We start from the raw sequence: 23,343 nt of genomic DNA on the forward strand, positions 1-23,343 counted from the left end.
GCCTCCATAACTCTCCAGGGCTATAAAAGTAGGAAGTAGCATAGTGGGATTTGAGTTTGAGCAGCCTGCCTCTTTGTGGCCAGGATGGCTGTGATCACCTTTCCACTTCATAAAAAAGAAAAGCTGGTATCATAGGTTTGTCTAGGGGAAAGTAGACATGGATAAAACTTATGACAAAATGAAGTATGGGAGACTAATACATATTTCATATGGGAAAGGACTTACATTGAGAATGAAGTCTCTCACAATATTTGCAATTATGACTGTAGTCAAAGGTTGCCACCAAATACCTGACTGTCAAGGACAATGTCGCTTTAATCATATGACCTAAGGAAAGGAACTGCTCTGAGGAAACTCACCCCTACATTCATTTTTCTGTGTAGAGCAGCCTCACGGGGTAGTACCTGTCCGTAGGGCCATAACTGATGACCTGCGTTCAAGCCAGGGGTCCACGTGGTAGGAGGAGAGCCCACTCATTCAAGTTGTCTGCATGCATACTCACATGTGTACACACAATGCACCCAAAAGAAGTAGATTAAAAGATAATTTAAGTTTCAAATATAAAAATTAAACCTCTGTTTCTCTGGTTTTCAAAAATATGAAAATGTCAGTCCCGCGTGCATCGGCAGAGTTGCAAAGATGAGCGGCATACCAAGAAGAGCTCTGCAGTGTCCACAGCAGAGCAGTACACACTGAGCAGGGAGCTGCTAAGAGAATAGAGACCAGTGCTAGCAACCTAACAACAACAACAAGACAAATTACAAGGGCAATCTGGTGGAAAGAAGTGGAAAGGAAGTGAGGATAATCAGAGACATATTATCTAAATGATCTTATGTGTATGTATACGTATATACACACACACATTGTGTAAGAAAAATAAATTATAAAAAACAAAAGCACAAAAAATAAAAATTAAAAATTAAATTAAAAAACCCAAAAAGCAAAAGCACCTGCAAATGGGAAGAAAAAGAGGAGAAAGAGGAGCAGCAGCAGGAGAGGCAGAGGGAGGAGGAGGAGGGGGACGAGGAAGGGGAGGAGGGGGAGAAAGGGGGAGGGAGAGGGGGAGGAGAAACAGACAAATCCAAAATGGAGAGTGGGGACTGGGGAACCGACTCAATAGTTATGCACTTGACGTACATGCCTGTGGACCAGAGTTTGGATCTCTAGAAACCCATGTACATATCACAACCTACCTGTAATTCCTGCATCAGAAGGCAGAGGTGGAGGTTAGCCATATCAGAGAAATCTTGGTTTGATTAAGAGACTGCTTCAAGGTAAAACAATCAAAGAGGATTCCTGATCTCAACCTTGAACTACCTTATGCACATGCACACTTGTACACACACACATACACTCACAGAGACACACACCCATGCACATACAAAAACACATGTACACACTCCATAAAATAATAAGGAAAAGAGAGAATAAAAAGAATGAAATGGAAATATACAAAGGAGGGAGTGTAGTGCCCAGTAATCACATGAATATTTAATTTGAGGCTAGCCACCGTCTTGTTATTAACTGAGAATAAACTTCAACTTTGATCCTCCTGCCTCTGTCTCCTAAGTGCCAAGACTACATATGTGTCCTTCCATACCTGGTTTTATTTGGTTCTTGGGCTCAAACTCAAGAATGGCTCCAGGCATACTAGACAGGCTGTATTCCCAGAGCCATTATGTGAGATTATTAATCACTAAAAATTAAGGAATGACAAAAAAAAATAATCAAAATGAGATAGCATTTTATCCACCAGTAGGAGAACATAGCATTGGCAAAAACCAAGTGTTGGCACACAGATGAGGGCACAGAGATGTGTCTGCACAGATGTTCGGTGGGCGTGTGATGGGTACAGCCTTCCTTAGGGTAACTTGCTTGGCAGTATGTAAATGTGATGGCACAGTAGGACAGTGACGAAAGGCACCCAGAGTTAAATGGAACGTGGTTGCTGTGACTTACAGAGATTGGGGCCTAAAGAAGAAGAATGTCCCCAGACAGAAGCTGCCCAGCTCCTCTGTTCCCCAGTGAAAATGAGAACCAGCAAGGACACTTGTCAGTGCTCCCCATGCAGAAGGCTGGTTCTGCCAGGGACAGGAAGCTCAGAGCCTCCCGTTCTTTTTTTTTAAATTATTAATTTATTCTTGTTACATCTCAATGTTTATCCCATCCCTTGTATCCTCCCATTCTTCCCCCCCCCCCCCCCATTTTCCCATTATTCCCCTCCCCTATGACTGTGACTGAGGGGGATTACCTCCCCTGTATATGCTCATAGAGTATCAAGTCTCTTCTTGGCAACCTGCTGTCCTTCCTCTGAGTGCCACCAGGTCTCCCCCTCCTCCCGTTCTTACATGACCTTTTTTCTCCCTGGACTCCCCATTGGGTGTCGACCCCTCCCTGGTGCGAGCTGTGTGCCCTTCACACACAGCTTTACTGTGGTGCCTGCTTTACTGTTTCCCACCAAAAGGTTTAGAAGATTCTTCCAAGTTTACCATTTCCCTCCCATTAAAGTGGACCTTAATTCTCCCCTTCCCATGACCATTTTGTGTGATGGATCAGATATAACCACTGGCTCCAGACATGCAGCATTTGGATGGATCTCAAGAATAAAGTTATGGAGCAGGTGAGCTGGCCCAGCATGGGAGGCACTTGGCCCTATGCCTGACAAAGGGCCTGGGCTCACAGGACGGGAGAACTGCCTCCAACAAATTTTCCTCTGACAGCCACATGAGCACCCTGGCACATGCTCCCTCTGCCCCATTTAATAATTAGAAGAGGGGGAGGAGGGGAAAAAGCTAAGAGAAAAGAAGAAGATAAGAGGAAGAGGCGGAAGGGTAGGTGTGGTGGCACACAGCTCTAATCCCAGCACTCAGGAGGCAGAGGCAGACAGATTTCTGTGAGTTCGAGGCCAGCCTGGTCTATAGAGTGTGTCCCAGGTCAACTAAGGCTACACAGTAAGATCCTGTCCAAAAAATGAAAGAAAGAATGAATGAACAAATGAACAAATGAAAACAAACAAACAGAAGTGAAACAAGAAGGTAGTTGCGTACTTATCATCAGATGGAAAGATGCAGATACTCTGGGAGCATTCTAGAAACAACATGTTGGCATCAATAATACCTCAGTGCACAAAAAATGTCCCTGAAATAAACAGGGGTGAAGTAGAAAGACTAAGTGGGTGGCCAAGCAGGTGTTAGAAGATGTTATTTGTCCCTTTTAATATTTGAAATATATGAGCCTATGTTTTCAAATGAAAAGGCAAAAAGTAAATGGGGAGAGAAACACACACACACACACACACACACACACAAACAAAAACAAACAAATGAAAAACAACAGAGGGGCAAACAGAAAACCAGGAGTTGCCTGAATGTGCAGCCATGCTACACAAATGTGACCCTTCAGTTCCCAGAACCCACATAAAACACACCCCAGTAGTGGTTACCTGCAATCCCAGTGTGCACAAGGCAAAATGAGAGGCAGAGACAAGAGGCTCGCTGCCCATATTAACATACAAAAGCATAGACCAACACACATATTTGTATTACACATACTTTATACAAAGCATGGTCTGAGAGATGGCTCAGTGGTTCAGAGCACAGGCTGCTCTTCCAGAACACCTGAATTCAGGTCCCAGCACCCACGTGAAGGATACCAGGCATCTATATGGTGCATAAACATACAAGCAGGCACAACAAGCATGTAAATAATTTGGGACCCACCTACCCCCAGGAGCTTTCGTTTCTGTTTTTGTTTTTTGTTTTTTGTTTTTTTTCTCTGCAGAGTTCCTGATGGAGTTATCAAAAGTGTACTGTGGCAAACCCTTCAAGCCCTGAACTTCTGCCATAAACATAATGTAAGTAGAACGTGTTCACACTAGGAAGTTCTCTGCAATGATTCTGCTGATGGAAAGAACCAGAAGACTAAAATCAAAGCAAGTGACATGTGAGGGGAGGCAGCTTCACGCATGGCTCTTCTCCTAGCTATGAGAATCAAGCTACTGATAGTTTTGCAAGTTCAAGTTTGTGTGGATTTAATGTTTCCTTCCACCACAGATTAATGATTCCTAAAATTGTTTGCATTGGATTAAAGCAATTTTTTATCTTTTCTATAGCCTGACCCATCATGGCACTTGGTTGGGTTTTATTCTTACTGTAGGGTTTTTGGGTTGGTTGTGGGGCACATGTGTGTGTTTTGTGGGGGGGGGAGGGTTTTTTATGTTTTGGGGTACGCTTGTAGATTCGCATATGGGTGTTGGGTTGCTTTGGGGGCACTTGCACTTGTGTGTGCATGCGTGTGCTAGTGTGTTTTAGGGTGCACGTGTGTGCATGTTGGGTTGGTTTCAGGTCACATGCATACATGTCCTTGCACGTGTATGTGTGTGCGTGTGTGTTAGGGTGGGTTGGATCACACACATGCATGTCCTTGCGTGCTTGCATGAACATGTGTGTACATGTACATGTTTTAGGTTGGTTTAGGTGCACACGCATGTGCGTGTGTCCTTGAGTAAGCACGCACTGCGTGTGTACGTATTGGGTTGATTTTGGAGGCACATTCATGCGCGTCCTCACATGTGCGCTTGCGTGCCTATGTTCGTGCTTGCGTACGTGCATGAGCGCGCGTTTATGTCGGCTTAGTTTGAGGGCATGCGCGTGCGTGCGTGCGTGCGTGCGTCCGTGCGTGCGTGCGTGCGTGCGTGCATTTGCGTTGGTTTGGGGCATGCGCATACGCGAGAGTTGTGTGTGTGCGCGCGTTCATGTTAGGTTGGTTTGGGCGCATGTGCATATGTACGTATGGTGTGTGCCTGAGTTCAAGTTGGGTTGGTTATGCGCATACATGCGTGTGGTGTGTGCGTGCGTTCATGTTGGATTGGTTTGGCGCATGCGCATATGTGCGTGTGTGTGTGTGTGTGTGTGTGTGTGTGTGTGTGTGTGTGTGTGTGTGTTGAGTTGGTTTGGTTTGGGGTATGCACACGCATGTAATATTCATGTACAGGAGTTTATACACGCAGCTGCAGTTGACTTTCTCTTTTGTGCTCAGTCGTTTTTCTCTCCCACTTCGGGCTAGTGAGAGCTCTCTCCAGTTGGCTTCTGGTGCTTTTGCTAGAATTGGAAATTTTATAAACTATCTCTAGACCTTCTGAGTGGGTGCTGAGTGTGCCAAGGCACCAACTCAAAGTACCATATGGGCAGTTCCAGTGCCAGCAGAATGTCTACACGGTAGTCTGGGATCGCTGGAAACAAAAATTCAAGATTGGGAACTAAATATCTATACTTATGGACACTCTCTTTAGTTTAAAAAAAAAGCCACTGAAGTTTCCATTAGAAGAAAGTAAAGGCTTTCATTTCTTAGGAGGAATGGAAGAGAGGGAAGTTTTTCCCAAGATTCATAATTCTGGATCTTTTGAAGAAAGGAACATAGGGGTGTGAGAAAAGCATGTTCGAAAGATTTCCTTTTCTTTTTTTTGGGGGGGGGGGTTTGTTTGTTTGTTTGTTTGTTTTCCGTTCAGAAGATTTTCATCCTGGGGAAAGGGGAGGTAAATTTGTCTAGAAATTCCATCCCACATCTCTCTCCCCCCCCCCCCCCCGAAATTATCTATTTTTAACAGTAGCCATAGATTGTTAAGGAGAAGTTTGCAGTATTTTGAAGTCAGGGTAGAGGATACGTTTTTCTAGGTGGGGATGCCATGTCAATTGCACCAAGCTACAATAATTATTTAGTTACAATCAGGTTGTATGACTGAATAATCCATCCACCTACCTATCTGGTTATTCAATGGATATTTATTGCACATCTTTTTTTTTAATAAGAGGTCCATATTAAGCATCAAAGAGATAAAGAAGAGTCAGCCTCAGACATTGTTTCAGTAATGTGTACATGTAAAAAACAAAAACACTTGTGGTAAATCTTTTTTTTTTTTTTTTTGAGACAGTGTTTCTCTGTATAGCTTTGGCTGTCCTGGGCTCCCTTTGTAGACTAGGCTGGCCTTGAACACATAGAGATCAGCCTGTCTTTGCCTCCTGGAGTGCTAGGATTAAAGGAGTGTGCTACCACGTCCACCTTTAAAAACCATCCTAACAAAGCTGGAGAGATGACTCAGTGATCAGGCATACTGGTTACTCTTCTGGAGGACCCAAGTTCAATTCCCAGCACACACTTGCTGGCTTACAACCAAATATAGCCCCAGTTCTATAAGATTCAGTTGCCTTTTTCTTGCCTCTTCAGGTACTAGGCATGCAATGTGGTATGCAGGGAAAATAGCCATACACATTAAAAAAATTATTTTAAAAACCTGTGCCTATTAGTGCTTTGGCTTTAGCTGAGCGTTATGTCTCTGTGGGATGAAAAGCAACATGTTGATTCTATTCAACTTGACCTTTTCTAAGAATCTGAAAGTATAAGTTGAATCACAAAACCCAGAATTATGTATGTGTGTAACATTATACTTTTTTGTTTTGGTTTTGGTTTTTGAGAAAGGGTTTTTCTCTGTAGCCCTGGCTGTCCCAGAACTCACTCTGTAGATCAGGCTATCCTCAAACTCACAGAGATCCCCCTGCCACTGCCTTCCTAATGCTGAGATTAAAGGTTTGTACCACCACTGCCCAGCTAACAATCATAGTTTTAATGTCTTTGATAATATACTGACATTTAAAGTTTTTCTTTTGATGAGATTCATACATGAAATGAATAATTTCAATATTTCTAGAAAAGTAAGGAGATATCTGTTTTTCAGTTGTAAGCTATGATTCCACCATTTAGACTAATAGGTACAATTGGTTCTTTGTCATTTTGACAGCTCAGATAATTAATCAAATATCACCTTACAGTGTACTCATCGGGATGTGAAACCTGAAAACATCCTAATAACCAAGCAAGGAATGATAAAGATTTGTGACTTTGGATTCGCACGAATCCTAAGTAAGTACATTTCTTTTTTTTTTTTTTTACCTATTTCCTGTAATTCAGATGACTAGAAATTGATGTCATTTGTCTTCTTACTTAAGCTAATTGATAGATGCTAAATGTCTTGTTATTCAAAGAGGGGGGGAGAATCTCATTTTAGCCTTTCAGTCAGTTGAAAATTCAGCTCTTCTCCATTCAGCTAGAATTTATCGGATGACATCTTTGTGTGCTTAGCCCCACAGGGGTGGAAAGGAATCGTAAGACGCATTTCTGCTCTGCAGGCACTTATAACCTAAAGTAAACGAGATGAAAGAGTTAAGACAAGATGGTTTGGCCATAAAGCACTAAAGTGAGGGAGCAGATGGCTCCCTGGAGAGAGATCGCAACATAGGCGTGAGTGATTGGAAAAGCTTCACAGAGCTGGTGAGACTGTGCGAGTCAGCTGGAAATTAAAGAGCCACCAGGATTCAGAGACAGTGCTAGGAACGAGTCCCTCATTCCAGGCAGTGAGGGGCCAGAGGATGCAGGGAGAACCATTTCTCCCTAAGCCTAAACCTTAATCGAAGGTGCAGGGCCTATGCTAGCAACACGCACTTTACTGGGGTATGGATGTGAACACCCTCAGCACTCCAGTGGTACCCAGAGAGACCTGAAGAGGAAGGGTTAGGCTGAAACAAAACTGGCCGAGTTTCCCTGAGGCTGCTGTGCCTTGTGCTGTAGAGCAGTAAAGACCCTGTCCTGTGGCTGAAAAGAGAAAGGGACAAGCCGGGCAATGCTCCTAAGCCATGAGCTATGTAGTAAGTGTGGTCATCCTGTGGCACAAGCAGCCCTGGTTAGAGATGATGGTCACGGGCTTCAGGGTCACTAGGAAATGTCCAGAGACTTGAGAGACGGCTTAGGGTAAAGCCTTGTCCTGCAGTCTGAGGCCTAAAATCCAAATTCCCAGAGGCCTAAGAGCTGAATGCGCAGCGTGCATGTGTAAGCCTAGCATTCCCGTGATGAGATGGGAAACGGAGATAGCCGAAGCTCCAGAAACTCCCAGGCATGCAGCCTCGAGGATGCAGCAGAAAACCAGACTGCCTCAAGCAAGGAAGCTGAGGACGCATACCTGAGGCTGCCTTCTGACCCACACACTTGTGCATACACACGCAGCATACAGACACTCATACACACATACCACATTTAAAAAGAAAGGAAATCTCCAAGACACCATAAGCAAAGAAGCAAGTTGAAGCTATACAAGCACTGCGAGTGCAATTACCCAGGAAATGCACAGCACAAAGGGCTAGCTAGGACTCAGGCTCAATTGCCAGCATGCAAGTAGCCCTGCATAAACTGGGCGTGGAGGAACATAGTTGTAATTCCAGCACTTTAGGAGGCTGAGAGAGGAGGATCAGAAGTTCAGGGTCATCCTAGACTACATAGGGTGTTTGAGCCAGCCTGAGCTACACAAGACCCTGTCTCAAAAAAAAAAAAAAAAAAAAAGTTACGTAATTTTATGAACGAGCCATGGATGGTCAAGGTTGTTTTTTGTTCTTGCTGTGGAGACGACTGATTGGTGAGCTGCAACCCCTGGATTCTAAGCTGTCTTCTGTGGTGGTCTAACTGCTGTCTGCATGTCCCTTGCTAAGGAGCATTGCCACCTGAGTGTATCACACACACCTGTATGTCCACACGTGTACAGATGAAGCCGCATTATTCAGCCTCCAAGGCCAGCATTAGCTGTCTCAAGCCACATAGTAATTCTGAGCTTAAGAGGGGGAGACAGGCAGATCTCCATGAGTTTGAGGCCAGCCAGGGCTACATAGTAAGATCCAGTCTCGAACAAACAAAGCACACAATTGCCTGGCATGGTGGCTCACACCTTTAATCCCAGCAATTGGGAGGCAGTGACAAGTAGAGCTCTGTGGGTTTGAGGCCAGACTGGTCTACAGAGTGCATTCCAAGAAAGACAGGGCTACATGAAGAGACCCTGTCTCAAAAAAAAAAAAAAAAAAACAAAACGTATTTAGTGTGTGTACACTCCAGCAACCTGCCAGAGTGGGTTTTCTGCTACTATCATGTAGTTCCCAAAGATAGAATTTAGGTGGTCAAGGTCGGTGGCAAGCACCTGGACCCACTGAGCTGTCTCACTGGCCCAGACCTATTTTTTTAAAAAATCAGAGAGGTACCCATCCCCTGGTTTCTATAAGCCACTATTTTACCATTTTTTCTTTGGTACATTTGGAGTTTGTTCAAAACTCACATGTGACTCTTGTCACCTAAAGGCCCATTGGAATTGTCATATCAACTTCCCTCTAGCCTTAGAGGAGAAAAATTGGGATCCCAGGATCTTCTGGCTCTTGTACCATCATGGGATTGGGTTCTGCCCATCTGACCATAGACAGTACAACCCTCACGGAGGTAGTACATGTCTGACCAGAGAGACTTCCCCCAGCTCTCCATCATCTCTCTGTCACACAGGCATGACTCATGGTCCAAGGAGACAAACCAAACTGTCACAGTAATCCTGGAAAATGAGCGTAGACCTGGAAAGTCACTGGGTGCACCCCTGTAGTGGTCTCTGTGGCCGCCCAAGTGAACAGCCACAACCTATGAGGCTGAAAGCAGCAGAATCCAATCTTTCTTGGTCCTGGAGGCTCCAGGGGGCGCTCCTTCCTGCACCTAAGGCTGTGCAATGCCTCCCTAGGCAGCCACATCCCATCCCTCAGCGTCTACTCTAACTTACAATGTTGTCTATCTGTCTCTATGCCCCTGAGGGGCGCCACCTTGTAAGAATACCAGTCCCTGGACTAGGGGTTTATACACACACACACACACACACACACACACACACACACACATAGTGGTTAAGTGTTCTCTGTACAAATGTTGAGGATATGGGTTCAATCCCCAGAACCCACATTTTTAAAAAAATCTAGATGTCATGTTGTGTGATTATTTGTGACATTGGTGCTGCGGAGGCAGAGACAAGAGATCCTTGAGGCTTTAGTGGCTGGCCAGCCTAGTCTCAAATCAAGGTAAGGTTTAGGGATGTAGCTCAGATGCTAGAGTGTCTGCCTAACACACACTAAGTGCTACATATGTGTGGCTCCCCTCTAGTCTCAATGTTGGAAGGTAGAGGCAGCGCCATTAGGGGTTCAAGGACAACATGGGATACACAGGACCCTGTCTTTTAAACAAAACACAACAAAACAAAGGGGGGAGTGACCTGAGGAATGACACCTGAGCCAAAGCTTTGGCTACACACACTCATGCATGTAGACATTCCCCCCCCCCCACTATCAGTCCCTGAGTTCAGGGCCCATCCCACTTCACCCTACCATGGCCTCACTGTGACTCAACATCTGAAAAAAACTTATTTCCAAACAAGGTCAAATTCACAGCTACCTCAGACTGGGACTTCAGAGCACTTGCTGCTCTTCCAAAGAACCTGGGTTCAATTCCCAGCACCCACATGACAGCTCACAACTGTCTCTGTAACTCCAGTTCTAGGGGACCTGACATCCCCACACAGACATGCATGTAAGCAGAACATGAATGTAATAAAAAAAAAATTTAATGTATTTTAAAAATTAGAAATGGGCTTAACTTAGACTTAAGTGGCATGACAGAAACCCTCTCACGTGCCTGGGACAATTCTTCCAGCTCTTCAGCTTGGTGCTCCCTGAGGCCTTGGCTCAGCATCAACAGGATTCCCACCTCTGACTGAGCTGCTGTCCCAGCTACCCTGGGGAGTGGGTCAGAGGTGCTGAGGGCCAGGAGATGATGACGTCGTCTCATCTGCTTGCCTCACTCCATTGCAGTTCCTGGAGATTCCTACACAGACTACGTTGCCACCAGGTGGTACCGAGCCCCTGAACTTCTCGTGGGAGACACGAAATACGGTTCCTCCGTGGACATTTGGGCTGTCGGCTGTGTTTTTGCAGAGCTCCTGACGGGTCAGCCACTCTGGCCAGGAAAATCGGATGTGGACCAACTTTACCTGATCATCAGAACGCTGGGTATGAATTGCTCTTTGCAGCTCACGTGTTTGTGATGGCCACCCTTATGGTAGATACTATAATGAAAGCAAGAAGCCCATTGCTCCTCTAAGGCTCTGCAGGGAAGGTCTCTGGGCTCTCAGTTGTAGCGGAATCCCAACCCTCTCTGAACACACAGCACCAGCACTGAGTCTGCAGAGGCCTTGCCAAGAAAATCCAGTAAGTCTGATATTATTTCCTGTTCTAAATGGCAGCCAACATTTAAAGTGATATTAACGTGATTCATTTGTATAGCGTTTTAAGGAGAAAAAACAAACTATACTTGTAGTCTGGAGAGATGGCTCAGGGGTTAAGAGCATGACAGCTCTTGCAGAGGACCCAAGTTTGGTTTCCAGCGCCTGGAATCAGGTGGCTCATAACCGCCTGTAACTCCAGCTGCAGGGGACTCAACACCTCTGCCCCTCCATGCATGTCTGTGTCCCTCCCCTCAACATACACATAAGTAAAATAACTACTTCTGTCTAAATTAATCTTTCATTATTTTCTTAATATGCTGTTAATTGAAATAGAATTATATCACATTTATCCCTTCCTTTGCTCCCTCCAACCTCTCCCATGCCCCCCACTTAAGTTGTTGATAGCCTGCTTTTTTTGTTATTATGATATACATCCGTATGTATGTATGTATGTATGGGCACTGGCTGGGTTTGTGTGTCAGCTTGACACAAGTTAGAGTCATCAGAGAGGAAGGTGCCTCAGTGGAGGAAAAGACTTCATGAGATCCAGCTAGAAGGCATTTTTTCCCATTAGTGATCGACGGGGGAGGTCCTAGACCTCAACGGGTGGGCGGTGCCACCCCTGGGCTGGTGGTTCTGGGTCCTATAAGAAAGCAGGCAGAGAAAGCCATGTGAAGCAAGTGAGCCGGTACGCAGCACCCCTCCATGGCCTCTGCATAGCTCCTGCCTCCAGGTTCCTGTCCCGTTTGAGTTCCTGTCCTGACTTCTTTCAATAATGAACAACACTATGGCAGTGTAAGCCAAATAAATTCTTTCCTCCTTCACTTGGTTTTTTGGTCATGGTGTTTCATCACAGCAATAGAAACCCTAACTAAGACAATGTGTATGTACAAATATACATATATACACACATACACACACACATACATACATACATATATACACACATATGTGTATTGCATACATGCATAGATATACATTTTTTATTATTTGTGAGAAGCTGGTTTTCATTCCTGGGCATGACTTCCCTCCCATTGCTGTGAGTCCGATCAGACAGCTGCTGGCTGCCACTGACATGTGAGTGCCACTCACTGCACCTGTATACATATCTTGCCATGCTGCTAATTGTCCTTGTCATGTTGGTTCATAGGTGTTGCAGATGCTCAGGACTATTTTATGGCTTCCCTCCCTTGGCAGCTTGCATACTATTTTACTTAAGTAAAAAATAAATACTTAATTAAAAATTTTTTTAATATAATAAAATAAAATAAATCCAAGTGTGGTGTCACACACCTTTAGTCCCACCCAGCACTCAGGAGGCAGAGGCAGGAAACCTCTGTGAGTTCAAGGCCAGCCTGGTCTACAAAGAGAGTTCCAGGACAGCCAGAGCTATTACACAGAGAACCCCTGTCTTGAAAAACCAAATTATGTGTATATATGTATATTACATGTGTGTTTCACTCTTTTTTTAAAAGATTTATTTATTTATTATGTATACAGTGTTCTGTCTGCATGTACACCTGCGTGCCAGAAGACGGCACCAGATCACATTATACATGGTTGTGAGCCACCATGTGGTTGCTGGGAATTGAAGTCAGGACCTTTGGAAGAGTAGGCGCCACTCTTAACCACTGAGCCATCTCTCCAGCAGAAGTTATATTTTTATATAAAGGTTTGTTTTATTTTGGCCCCATGTGGTGATACATGGCTTTAATCCTAGCACTTGGGAGGCAGAAAAGAACTGTCTGTAAATTGAGGTCAGCCTGGTCTCCATAGTGAGTTCCAAGCCAGCCACGGCTATAGAGAGAGACCCTATCTAAAAAGGAACAAAACTCAAAAACAACAACAAAATATTTGTTTTACTTTTATTTGTGTGTGTGTGTGTGTGTGTGTGTGTGTGTGTGTGTGTGTGTGTGTGTGATGCTAGACATGGAATCCAGGACCTCTGTGTATGCTAAGCAAGCCCTCTGCCACTGAGCACGCCTGTTTCATAGCATTTGGTGACTGTGTCATCCTTGACAGTCAGAAGCTGCGGTCTTCCTCCTGTGATTGGGAGAAAAATCTAACCCAGTGTAGACCACAGGCCCGCGCTGGGAGCCTGCATGTAAAGCCTTTAGCCCTCTCCTCACAGGATGATGCGCAGATTCTTTCCCGGAATTGCTCTGGCTTTCTGCCTTCTGGGCGGTTCTCTGCTTCCTCATTCTCCCAGGCAACATGAAAATATGCGGCTCTAGAGCATCGGTCCAGGTCACACCTTCTGTGTGTGTGTCTGTCTGCTCGGTTCCCTGACTCTTTACACAGGGTTGAGTCCTGTACTTGTGACTGGCCAACGAACCTCTCTCTCTCAGCGTCATTTTCCTCACTGATGAACTCTCAGGCTGGGCGTTATACCTCAGTGGCAGAGTGCCTGCCGAGCACGCAGAAATGCCTACGTTCCATCTCCAGCATGTATTAATGAGGCATGTCGGCCCGAGCTTCTGATCCCAGAGCTTGGGAAGCAGAGGCAGGAATATCCAAAGTTCAAGGTCATGCATGGCTACACAAGCTAGCCGTTTTTGTTGCGAGATCATTAGGGAAGCAGGTGAGAGAACGTGTATGAGAGCCCAGCTGCCGTCCCAGGTGGAGGCGGATTGGCAGGCCACACAACATGCAGCAGGGAGCTGAGGGTAGAGTGGCCCTTGCCCAGGCTCACACTGGCCCTGTCCGGAGAGAATAATCAGGGCATGCTTCCTTATTGCCTGCATCTTAGGGGATTTTTATGATATACTCTGTCATTTTCAAGCCAGCGTTATCATGAGCTATGTGGTTTGTATTTTACAGGAAAACTCATCCCAAGGCATCAATCCATCTTTAAAAGTAACCAGTTTTTCCGCGGCATCAGCATACCTGAACCAGAAGACATGGTAAAAGGCTGTGTTGGGTGAATTACTATTTGTGGTGTTTCTTTCTGTAAGGAGATGGTTGTTTCACATGGGTGCTTTTGGCTGCTGTTTTCCATATGAAACACTAATGAAAATTTGAAGTCAGACAGTTTAAAATGTATAAACCAGCTGGGTGGTGGTGGCTCACTCAGGAGGCAGAGGCAGGTGGATCTCTCTGAGTTCAAGGCCACCCTGGTCTACAAAGCAAGTCCAGGACAGCCAATGCTACACAGAGAAACACTGCCTCGGGGAAAAAAAAAAAAAAAAAAAAGAAAAAGAAAAAAGAAAAATGCATAAGCCACACACACTGGGACACAACATAATTCCCAACTATTCGAGATGCTGGATCATTTGAGCTCAAAAGCTCCAGGCCAGCCTGGGCAGTTTTGAGGTCCTAACTCAAAAATTATAAGAATCCAAGAGTATGGCTATCATCCTGACACTCAAAAGGTCAATTAACGCAAGTTTGATGCCAGCCTGGGCTATATCAAAGTCTAGAATGAGGCAACCACAGCTATCAGGCAGACAGCCTGAAACTGTCACACACAAAAGTAAATCAGAGCAAAATACCAACCTGGGATATAGAGATTCTCAGAGATAAAAGTGCCAGCTGTGCAAGCACGAGCACCCAGAGCCCACGCGGAACGAGGACCCAGTGCCCACGCAGAACAAGGACCCAGCACCCACACAGAACGAGGACCCAGTGCCCACACAGAATGAGGACCCAGCACCCAAGCAGGAAGGGGTGCAGGGCTGGGCATGCCGTAGCCCGAGCAGTGGCAACAGGGGGCATTGGACTTTGCTGACTGCCAGCCCAGCTTAAAAACAGCTCCAGGTTCAGTGACAGACCCTACCCTAAGGGAGTAAGGAGTAGAATGCTAGAGGACACCCAGTGGCCTCCTCACACAATTGCGTGGTTTTACACATTGGCGCATCTCCCCACATACATACCAAAATAATAATAATTAATAAAAATGATAAAGGAGGAGGCCAGGCATGGTGGTGCACACCTGTAATCCCAGCACTCGGGAGGCAGAGGCAGAGGGACCGCTGGGAGTTCAAGGACAGCCTGGTCTACAAAATGAGTCCAGGAAACTAAAAAAAAAAAAAAAGGAATAATTTACCTGTCCCATCTCTACAATTCATGTACATTTAAATTTAAACCACACTTGGTGTCTGACACAACACCTTGATGTTTTTGGTCAAATGCTGATGTTAACGTTCCCTGAAGTAATTACTGTCTCACAACAACACTTCCGTTTTCTTTATTTTGAAGATGTGTTTTGCTTTAATTTATGTTCCAGCTTGTAGAACCAACCTGACATCAGTAGAAATAAATTTTTAAAAAATAAAAAGAAAACATTTTTCAAGTCAGCTCAATATTCCTATTACCCTAACACTCGGGAGGCAGGAGCAGCAGGAGCAGGTGTTTGAGTCCAGCCTGAAACATAGAGGAGACCCCGAGCCACTTTTTCCCTGTAGCTTCCTGCGGGAGCTCATTCCACAGGATCTGCTGTGCCTTTGCTGCTCCCGATCCATGGACATGTCTGCTCCTGGTCTGCCTCGTCCAGCTCCCTCTATCAGATCACCTAAGCTCAGGGTCTCACCTCCCAAACTCCATGCTGCTCTTGGTGTTGTGGCCCAAACCTGTAATCCCAGCCGTGAGGAAGCAAGGGGCCGGAAGATGCCACAAGCTGAAGGCCAGCCTGGTCTACAGTGAGTCCCAGGCAGCCAGGAGACTCTGTCTCAGAACAACTCCAACCCAAACCATTTCCATACTCGGGAGAGGCAAGGTCCACACAGCACTGGGCTGCAGCCGGGGAAGACAGATGGTGACTGGGACTTGAGTCCACAATCTCATATAATGCCTTGCTTTACCTAAGATCTTCTTTCTTTTTAACTATGGTTTGTAAAGCTTTTTACAAATATAACACAAGGTTAAAGGTTGACTTACAAAGTTAAAAGTTAAAGGAGGGATGAGGAGATGGCTCCACAGTAAAGTCACTCACTTCACAAGTATGCAAGGAGCCCCCCAGATCCATATAGAGACTGTCTAGCTGTGGGGGCCTGCCCAAGTTCTAACCTCAGAAAGTGGTTCCTGGAGCCAGCTGGTTAGCCATATGATGAGCTCTGTGTCTGAGGGACCCGGCCTCAGTGAACACGGTGAAAGAGTAAAGGGGATGATGGTTGACATCAGCCTTTGCCTCCACACGTGCACACACACACACACACACACACACACACACACACACACACACGTAGAAACATGCATATACACACATGGAAAATGGACAAAGCAAAAAAAGCCACACAAGAATTATATATATAACACACTTAATGTAAAGAATAAGATGCAACAAAGTCGCCCGTAGAAGACTGTTCCTCTTACCTTTGCCGTTCCTCCAATCCTTCCCTCCGTGCTCTTCTGACAGGCTTGGCCTCCTATTGGTTGCTGTGGTGTTTTCCAGTGTGTAAGTCAGTGTGTTTTCAAGAATGCCCAGAGCGTCCTCGTTAATATGCCGGGCTCCAACAGCCAAGCTCTGGGGCAGGATTTCAGGTGGGGCATTTCTCGGCTTCCTGTTTGAAGCGTCCCCGTCCCCTTCCCTCCCCGAATTACTAGTACCAAGAGGAAGCCATTACAAGCTTAAGAAAGCACTCTAATTTTATATCTCTTGGACCTTTATACTATAGTACAAAATTATGTAAAAACCTGTTTTAAAAAACTTTAAAATGCCAGGCTCAGCGGCACACATCTATAATCACAGCACTCGGGGAGGCAGAGGCGGGCAGATTGCTGTGAGTTCGAGGCCAGCCTGCTCTACAAAACAAGTCCAGAACAGGCAAGGATGCACAGGGAAACCCTATCTTGAATAACCAACTACACAAACAAACAAAAACTTTAAAAGGGTCATCAAACATACTAAAGGTGTTTCTCCAAGTGCTCTTATTGTCAAATACACAACGCACTGTGGGTAGAGAGATAATTCCATGGTAGAATTTTTGCCTAGCATGATTAAGGCTGTAAATTTATGTAAAAGTCCTATAAAGTTCCCCAGGACTATGAGCTATATACATACATATCATACATGTGTACATACATATATACATACATACATATGTACATACATATATGCATACATACATATATACATGTATACATATGTACATGCATGCATACATAATATGTACATACATATATACATACGTACACATGTACATACATATACACATACATGCATATGTACATACATATACACATACATATGTACATACATATATACATACATACATATGTACATATATACATACATATACATACCTATATACATGCATACATGTGTACATACATGTATACATACATATGTACATACATATATACACACGTACATATGTACATACATATACACATACATACATATGTACATACATATATACGTACATATGTACATATATACATGCATACACATACATATATATACATGCATACATGTGTACATACATGTATACATAATATGTACATGTATACATACGTACATATGTACATACATATGTACATACATACATGTGTACATACATATATACATACATATGTACATGCATATATACATACATACATATGTACATACATGGACATATTCATTACTTTGTGATTATGTGACACTGAAATTCTTTATTTTCCAGGAGACTCTTGAAGAAAAATTCTCAAATGTTCAGCCTGTGGCTTTAAGTTTCATGAAGGTAAATGGGATTAACTGTAAATTGTAATTATCGGGCCTGGCCATTCAACATGGAGGTGGGGAGGCTATGAGGAACATAGGCCAAAGTAGAGAAGAGTAACTTGACATGATAAGAGAGGGAGGAAGGTGACATGGCTGAGGTGGCAAAAGTACCCACATAAGGCTGAGGACCTGGGTTCAGTCCCACACCCCTCACCCCGACATGTTCCCGGACATGTGTGCCCAAGTGTGCACATCTCTTTCACACACAACTTTTACATTATGTTTTAGAGAGAAACGAACCCCACCTTGGACTTTGCAGCTCGTTTCTTGCATCCTGACTGGAGACCTTTCAGCAGGTCTGAAGCTGGCTGAGAGGAGCACTTTTAAGGACTGGTCCACATTTACAGAAAGTGTTAATTTGGGGAGATGAGGACTGGGGAGCTGTCTCCATCAAATCAATATCACCGCTCAAAAGATGAGGCAAGCAAGGCATGGTTCCCAGTCTGAAGCTCCAGAGAACTTGGGATGGCAGCCTCTTCTTAGACTCAGAAACTCATTCAGTGGGCTACACTTCTGAAAACCCCACATAAGAATGTGCATAAAGCTGGGCGTGGTGGCGCACGCCTGTGTTGCCCACAGTGGGCAGAACCATACTCTAGGCAGGGCATACTAGATTGTGTGAGAGTTGATAAAAATGACCTGCGCACTAGGAGGAAGCATTAATTCACTGATATCTGCTCTTGTGGGTGTAATATGACCAGTTGCTCCACATTCCTTGATTTTGTGTGTATGTGTGGTTTTTCCAGACAGGGTTCTCTGTGTAGACTTGGCCTTCCTGGACTCACTTTGTAGACCAGGCTGGCCTCGAACTCACAGCAATCCGCCTGCCTCTGCCTCCTCAGTGCTGGGATTAAAGGCGTGCGCCACCACGCCCAGCTCAATTTTTTTTCCCTCAATAACACCAAAACCAATATCTAACATATAAAAGATACTTATTACATATCATTGAAATAAACTAAATAGATGGGTGTTATTTACCAATAAACCCACATGGTAATTTTCAACATACAGAGGCTGATGGTTGATATATTTTGTGTTTGCTCATTATTCCATCTTTGATCTAATTTGAGGTCGTTTATCTGTTCATTACCGTGTGTGTGTGTGTGTGTGTGTATGTGTGTTTGTGTATGTGTGCACACGCACATGCCACAACATGCGTGTGGAGGTCACAGGACAACTTGTGGATGCTACTTCTTTCTTCTGCTGTGGGGGTTCCTGGGATTGAACCCTTATCAGTCTTGGCCGCAAGCACTGTTACCTACTGAGCCAGGCACCCAGTTTCTGTTGTTCTGGGAATTAAACCCAGAGCCCCATGTGGGTTTGGTGAGCACCAATCCCAGCCTGGCACTGGTCTTCTTAAACCATGTTTGCCGACCCCTTCTCCAGAGTTTTGGGTTCACAGTACCCAAATAAGCAAATCTCTTAAACCCGTTTTGCTTTCTCTCCCCTTCAAAGGGCTGTCTAAAGATGAGCCCAGATGAGAGGCTGACCTGTGCCCAGCTGCTGGACAGTGCTTACTTCCATTCTTCCCGAGAGGACCAAACGAAAAGCAAAGGCCGCAGTGAGGGGAGAAGCAGACGGCGGCGTCAGCAGGTACCGCAGTTCCCAACCTGAAGCGATACAGTAATGCTTTTTTTTTTTTTTTTTTTTTTTTTTTTACTTTTTCTACTTTTCAAAGTGAGGCAAGAGGAACACCAAAACTTTGCTTGCTGCTGTTCTGATTTAGTTGTATTAATCTCAGTAAATACTGGTAATTACTGTAATAAAACCTACAACTGTGAAAAGAGCGAGCTTGTTGAAAGGTCTTATTCAAACCATACATGTCTACAGTTGGGGCTCTCCTTATGTTTCCCAGATTAGTCTCCAGATGTCGGGCTCAAGTGACGACCCCTTCCCCTCCCGCCCCCTCAGCCTCCCAAGTAACTGGGATTACAGGTGAACAGCCTGCAACTGAATTAAGTATCGCATCTTTTCTGTCATGCTGATTGGATATACAACCTGCCAGATGACGTACCTACCCTAAGGGCACCCCATCACAACCAGCCAGCACTGGGACGGGGCCCCTCCCCCCTTTCAGTGGGCTCCAGCTGCTCGTCTTTGGCCCATGCAGGCAGCCAAGACTGCCTTTCTAGGCTTTTCCTAGAAAAATCAAAAGGAAGAAACCAGGGCCGGGGCTAGCTCAGTGACAGAGCACTTGCCCAGCAGCCAAGACTATCATACAATGACAGAACAAGATGGCAGACTCCTGTGAGACAACTTCCAAGTTAAAACATAAACTTGATGACAACAGGCTTGTCTTGAATGTTTTTCCACAGCAGCATCAAAAATAAATAATATCTAATGCATAAAGATATTTTATGCATATCATTGAAATAAATTAAATAGATGAATGCTATTTATTAATAAGTCCACATGGTAATTTTCAATTTATCAGTGGCTGATGAATGATATATTTTGTATTTGCTCAATCTTCCATCGTTGATCTAATTTTTGGTCATTTATCTGTTAGTTATCATGTCTTTCATAAAGGAAATAGCCTTAGATGTTTACTGGGACAAACGGTCATGTATGTTATGTTGAACTGAATGATGGGCTGTAAAACCTCACCACCCCAAAGCATCTAAAAATCTGATACCCCTTTGCTTTAGGGATGCTCTGGGGAATTTGTCTGAACGTAGTTCTGTCTCTCTCTCTCTCTCTCTCTCTCTCTCTTCTTCTTCTTCTTCTTCTTCTTCTTCTTCTTCTTCTTCTTTTCTCTCTCTCTCAGAAGCTATCTCTCTTTCTCCCTGTCTCTCATTTTCTCACTCTTAGACCACTCAGCAATCCTGACATGGCTACTGTAATGAAGTCCTTTCCTATAGAGAAGCCCCGCCTTCCCTCAAAGGCCCCACCTCACACACACTGTACCTTCTCTGTCTAATGCTCTCCCCACCCCACCCTCCTCAGGGCCCAATCCTGGTCTCAAAGCCCTTCCTTCTAATAACCCTCACTCCTAAAGGCTGCCGTAGGACAGCTTTCCTCCCCTGATGGAGTGCAGCCGCAGTTCTGTTGTCATTGTATTTAAAAGAAAGGACGGGAAGGAGGCGGGGAGGGAGGGAGGAAGGAGGAGGTAGGTTCCACAGAGGTCTCCTTGCTCCTGTCACTTGGCTCTGCGAGTTCAGGCGTGTACCTCGATGTGGGCTCTGGATCTCCTCATGGTAAGCAATGACTTCCTTAAGACCACTATCAAAAGATGCAGGAAAAAGCCTAGCTTTTAAAGCATGATGTGCCCACGAGGTTGTCACCAGGGATTCTGGTGGAAAAGCTGGCAAAAATCTTTTAATCACTGACTGCACATGCAGCAACACCATATTGAAGTAAGAAACAGTCTGGCCATGGGAACCTCGAAATAACTCACAGAACCGAATTTTCCATTCAAGTATCAGAGGAGCACAATTTTTGGGAAAGGGTACGAGCATAATTTTAAAACCATTGACCTTTGACCTCTTTGTGTTGTGCGTGTCTTTTGTTGCTATCTTATCACTTCTGACCTAAATGGCACCTACAGGTATGGTCTTCAATTCACTTTCTCATTTTTGTCTTGTTCTGCTATTAGAATCAACTGTTGCCTCTTATACCTGGAAGCCACGGCTCCCCCACACCCGATGGAAGAAAACAAGTCCTCCAGTTAAAATTCGATCATCTTCCAAACATTTAGGGAACCTGTTCCTCCCAGGGCATTCATTTAACATGTATGTATGTTTGTACAAGGCAGGGGTCCTCAGTGCTGCAAATGCAAAGGAGCGACATGACTCTGAAGGCGCCTCCTAGGACTGCATTGCTCTGACCACCACTAATCCTTACCCTGTGCTTTTTCCACACCAACTTTATCTCCTAGAACATTCTCCTCAAATGTCGCAGTGCCAAAATGGCACATACCGAGGAGACACTCTCATCCAAGCTGTACTTTCTTAGGCAGTTGATACTGTGCATGTGTGGGCGTGCACTTCGACCTAGGAGAGCCTTCTGTATACCTTCTCCCTTCAGTGGCCGTGTAACGTCCTGGCCCAGAATCAGATCTGCTCACTGGCTGCCGTTCATAGAGGGCATGACACTGACCCTCCACACTGGAATTTCTTCTCAGTGTGGCCGGTCTCACCGTGTTCTGCATTTACATTGCTGCAGCATACGTGACCAACAGCAGAGAAACTACAAGGAGTCGCCCAACACACGCCAGTAACGTCCCTCAATCACCGGCTGCAGACCCCAACGTTGTCCCTGGTACACCAGGGTTTCGTTTTCCTTTCTTCTTTTCAAATCTACTTGTGTGTATAAGAAAGATGAGGTAGGGAAGGAGAGACCTCATATGCGGAAGTCAAAAGAAAAGTTGGAGGCCAACCCGATCTACATAGCGCGAGCTTGTCTCAACACCCACTCTGTAAAAGTTGGTTGAACCCAAGTCCCTGCAGCTGGATGTATAAATTACAAATAATTCCTACATATGTAGAACACCATTGTTGTCATCTGTTGAGATATCTAAAGATCTTGCTGGAAAGTAGAAATGTACTAAATGTTCTTTGCCTTGTTGAGTTTCTTAGTATTTCATTTATGACCTAATTACAGTTATATTAAAACATAAAACAATGACTAGGTACTGGTCTACAGTTTAAAATTATCCCTGTTTTAGTTTCACTAAGCCTTGTGAAAGCTAAATCTGTGGCATCTTTGCCTGAGATGCAGGAAACCCTGGGTTCATCTCCAGCATGGGACAAAACAGCTGTAGTCACACCTACCTGGAATTAGAAATTCAAAGTCACTGTCCTTGGCTACACGCAGAGTTCAAAACCAGGCCGGGCTAGAATTGTCCAGGTGCGATGGCACATGTTTGTATCAAGGGGCAGGACGGGAGATTCCAAGTTCAAGGCCAGGGGAGGCTGCACAGTGAGGCTCTCCAGCAAACAGAAGCAAAGTAATAGAGCTGTGAAACGGAGGCGCTGAGCATCCCTCTAAATGTCACCATGCTGCAGAAGATGCCCGTGTTCCCTGGTTATTTGCAAATGTGTTTGTATAGAGGCCGGGCTATTTCAGATTGCTTGAAGTTGTAGCTCTTGTTAATTAGTATTTACCTGTTAGCATAGTGGTAATCTAAGCCACTAGAGTTTGCTACAAAGCAGTTTTGATTGAATTATGTTAAACATATAATAGTATGGTATTTACAAATTTTTAACTGAAAGGCACATGGTGGCACATGCTTGTAATCCCAGGACTCTGGGAGACAGAGGCAGGCAGATCTCTGTGAGTTCAAGGCCAGCCTGGTCTATAAAGCAAGACCAGAACAGCCAAGGCTACAGAGAGAAACCCTGTCTCAAAAACAAAAAACAAAAACAAAAACAATTAACGTGAGATGTTAAGAAAGCTATATAAGGATTAAACACTTTAGTGACTGTATATTTGTAATATAATTTAACTTGACTGTTCTTTAATTTATTTTAATAAAAGCCAGAAACATTACTGTCTCCTAAGTTCTATTCAAATTAACTATAGT

General features: G+C 44.6%; 1 protein-coding gene across 1 annotated transcript in view; it reads left to right on the forward strand.

The window, feature by feature from the left end:
* Window positions 1–21,547, forward strand: part of Cdkl4 (cyclin dependent kinase like 4) — a 38,973-nt gene extending 17,426 nt beyond the window's left edge. The window contains exons 4-10 of the mRNA XM_051163961.1: window positions 3,781–3,853; window positions 6,825–6,915; window positions 10,707–10,904; window positions 13,940–14,022; window positions 17,722–17,778; window positions 19,275–19,412; window positions 21,415–21,547. Of these exons, the coding sequence (XP_051019918.1) occupies window positions 3,781–3,853; window positions 6,825–6,915; window positions 10,707–10,904; window positions 13,940–14,022; window positions 17,722–17,778; window positions 19,275–19,412; window positions 21,415–21,516 (742 nt within the window). The 3' untranslated portion in view covers window positions 21,517–21,547. The remainder of the gene's footprint in view (window positions 1–3,780; window positions 3,854–6,824; window positions 6,916–10,706; window positions 10,905–13,939; window positions 14,023–17,721; window positions 17,779–19,274; window positions 19,413–21,414) is intronic.
* Window positions 21,548–23,343: the final 1,796 nt, after the last annotated feature.

This window comes from Acomys russatus, chromosome 1, assembly GCF_903995435.1.
Source record: "Acomys russatus chromosome 1, mAcoRus1.1, whole genome shotgun sequence".
In the NCBI taxonomy this organism is placed as follows: Eukaryota; Metazoa; Chordata; class Mammalia; order Rodentia; family Muridae; genus Acomys; species Acomys russatus.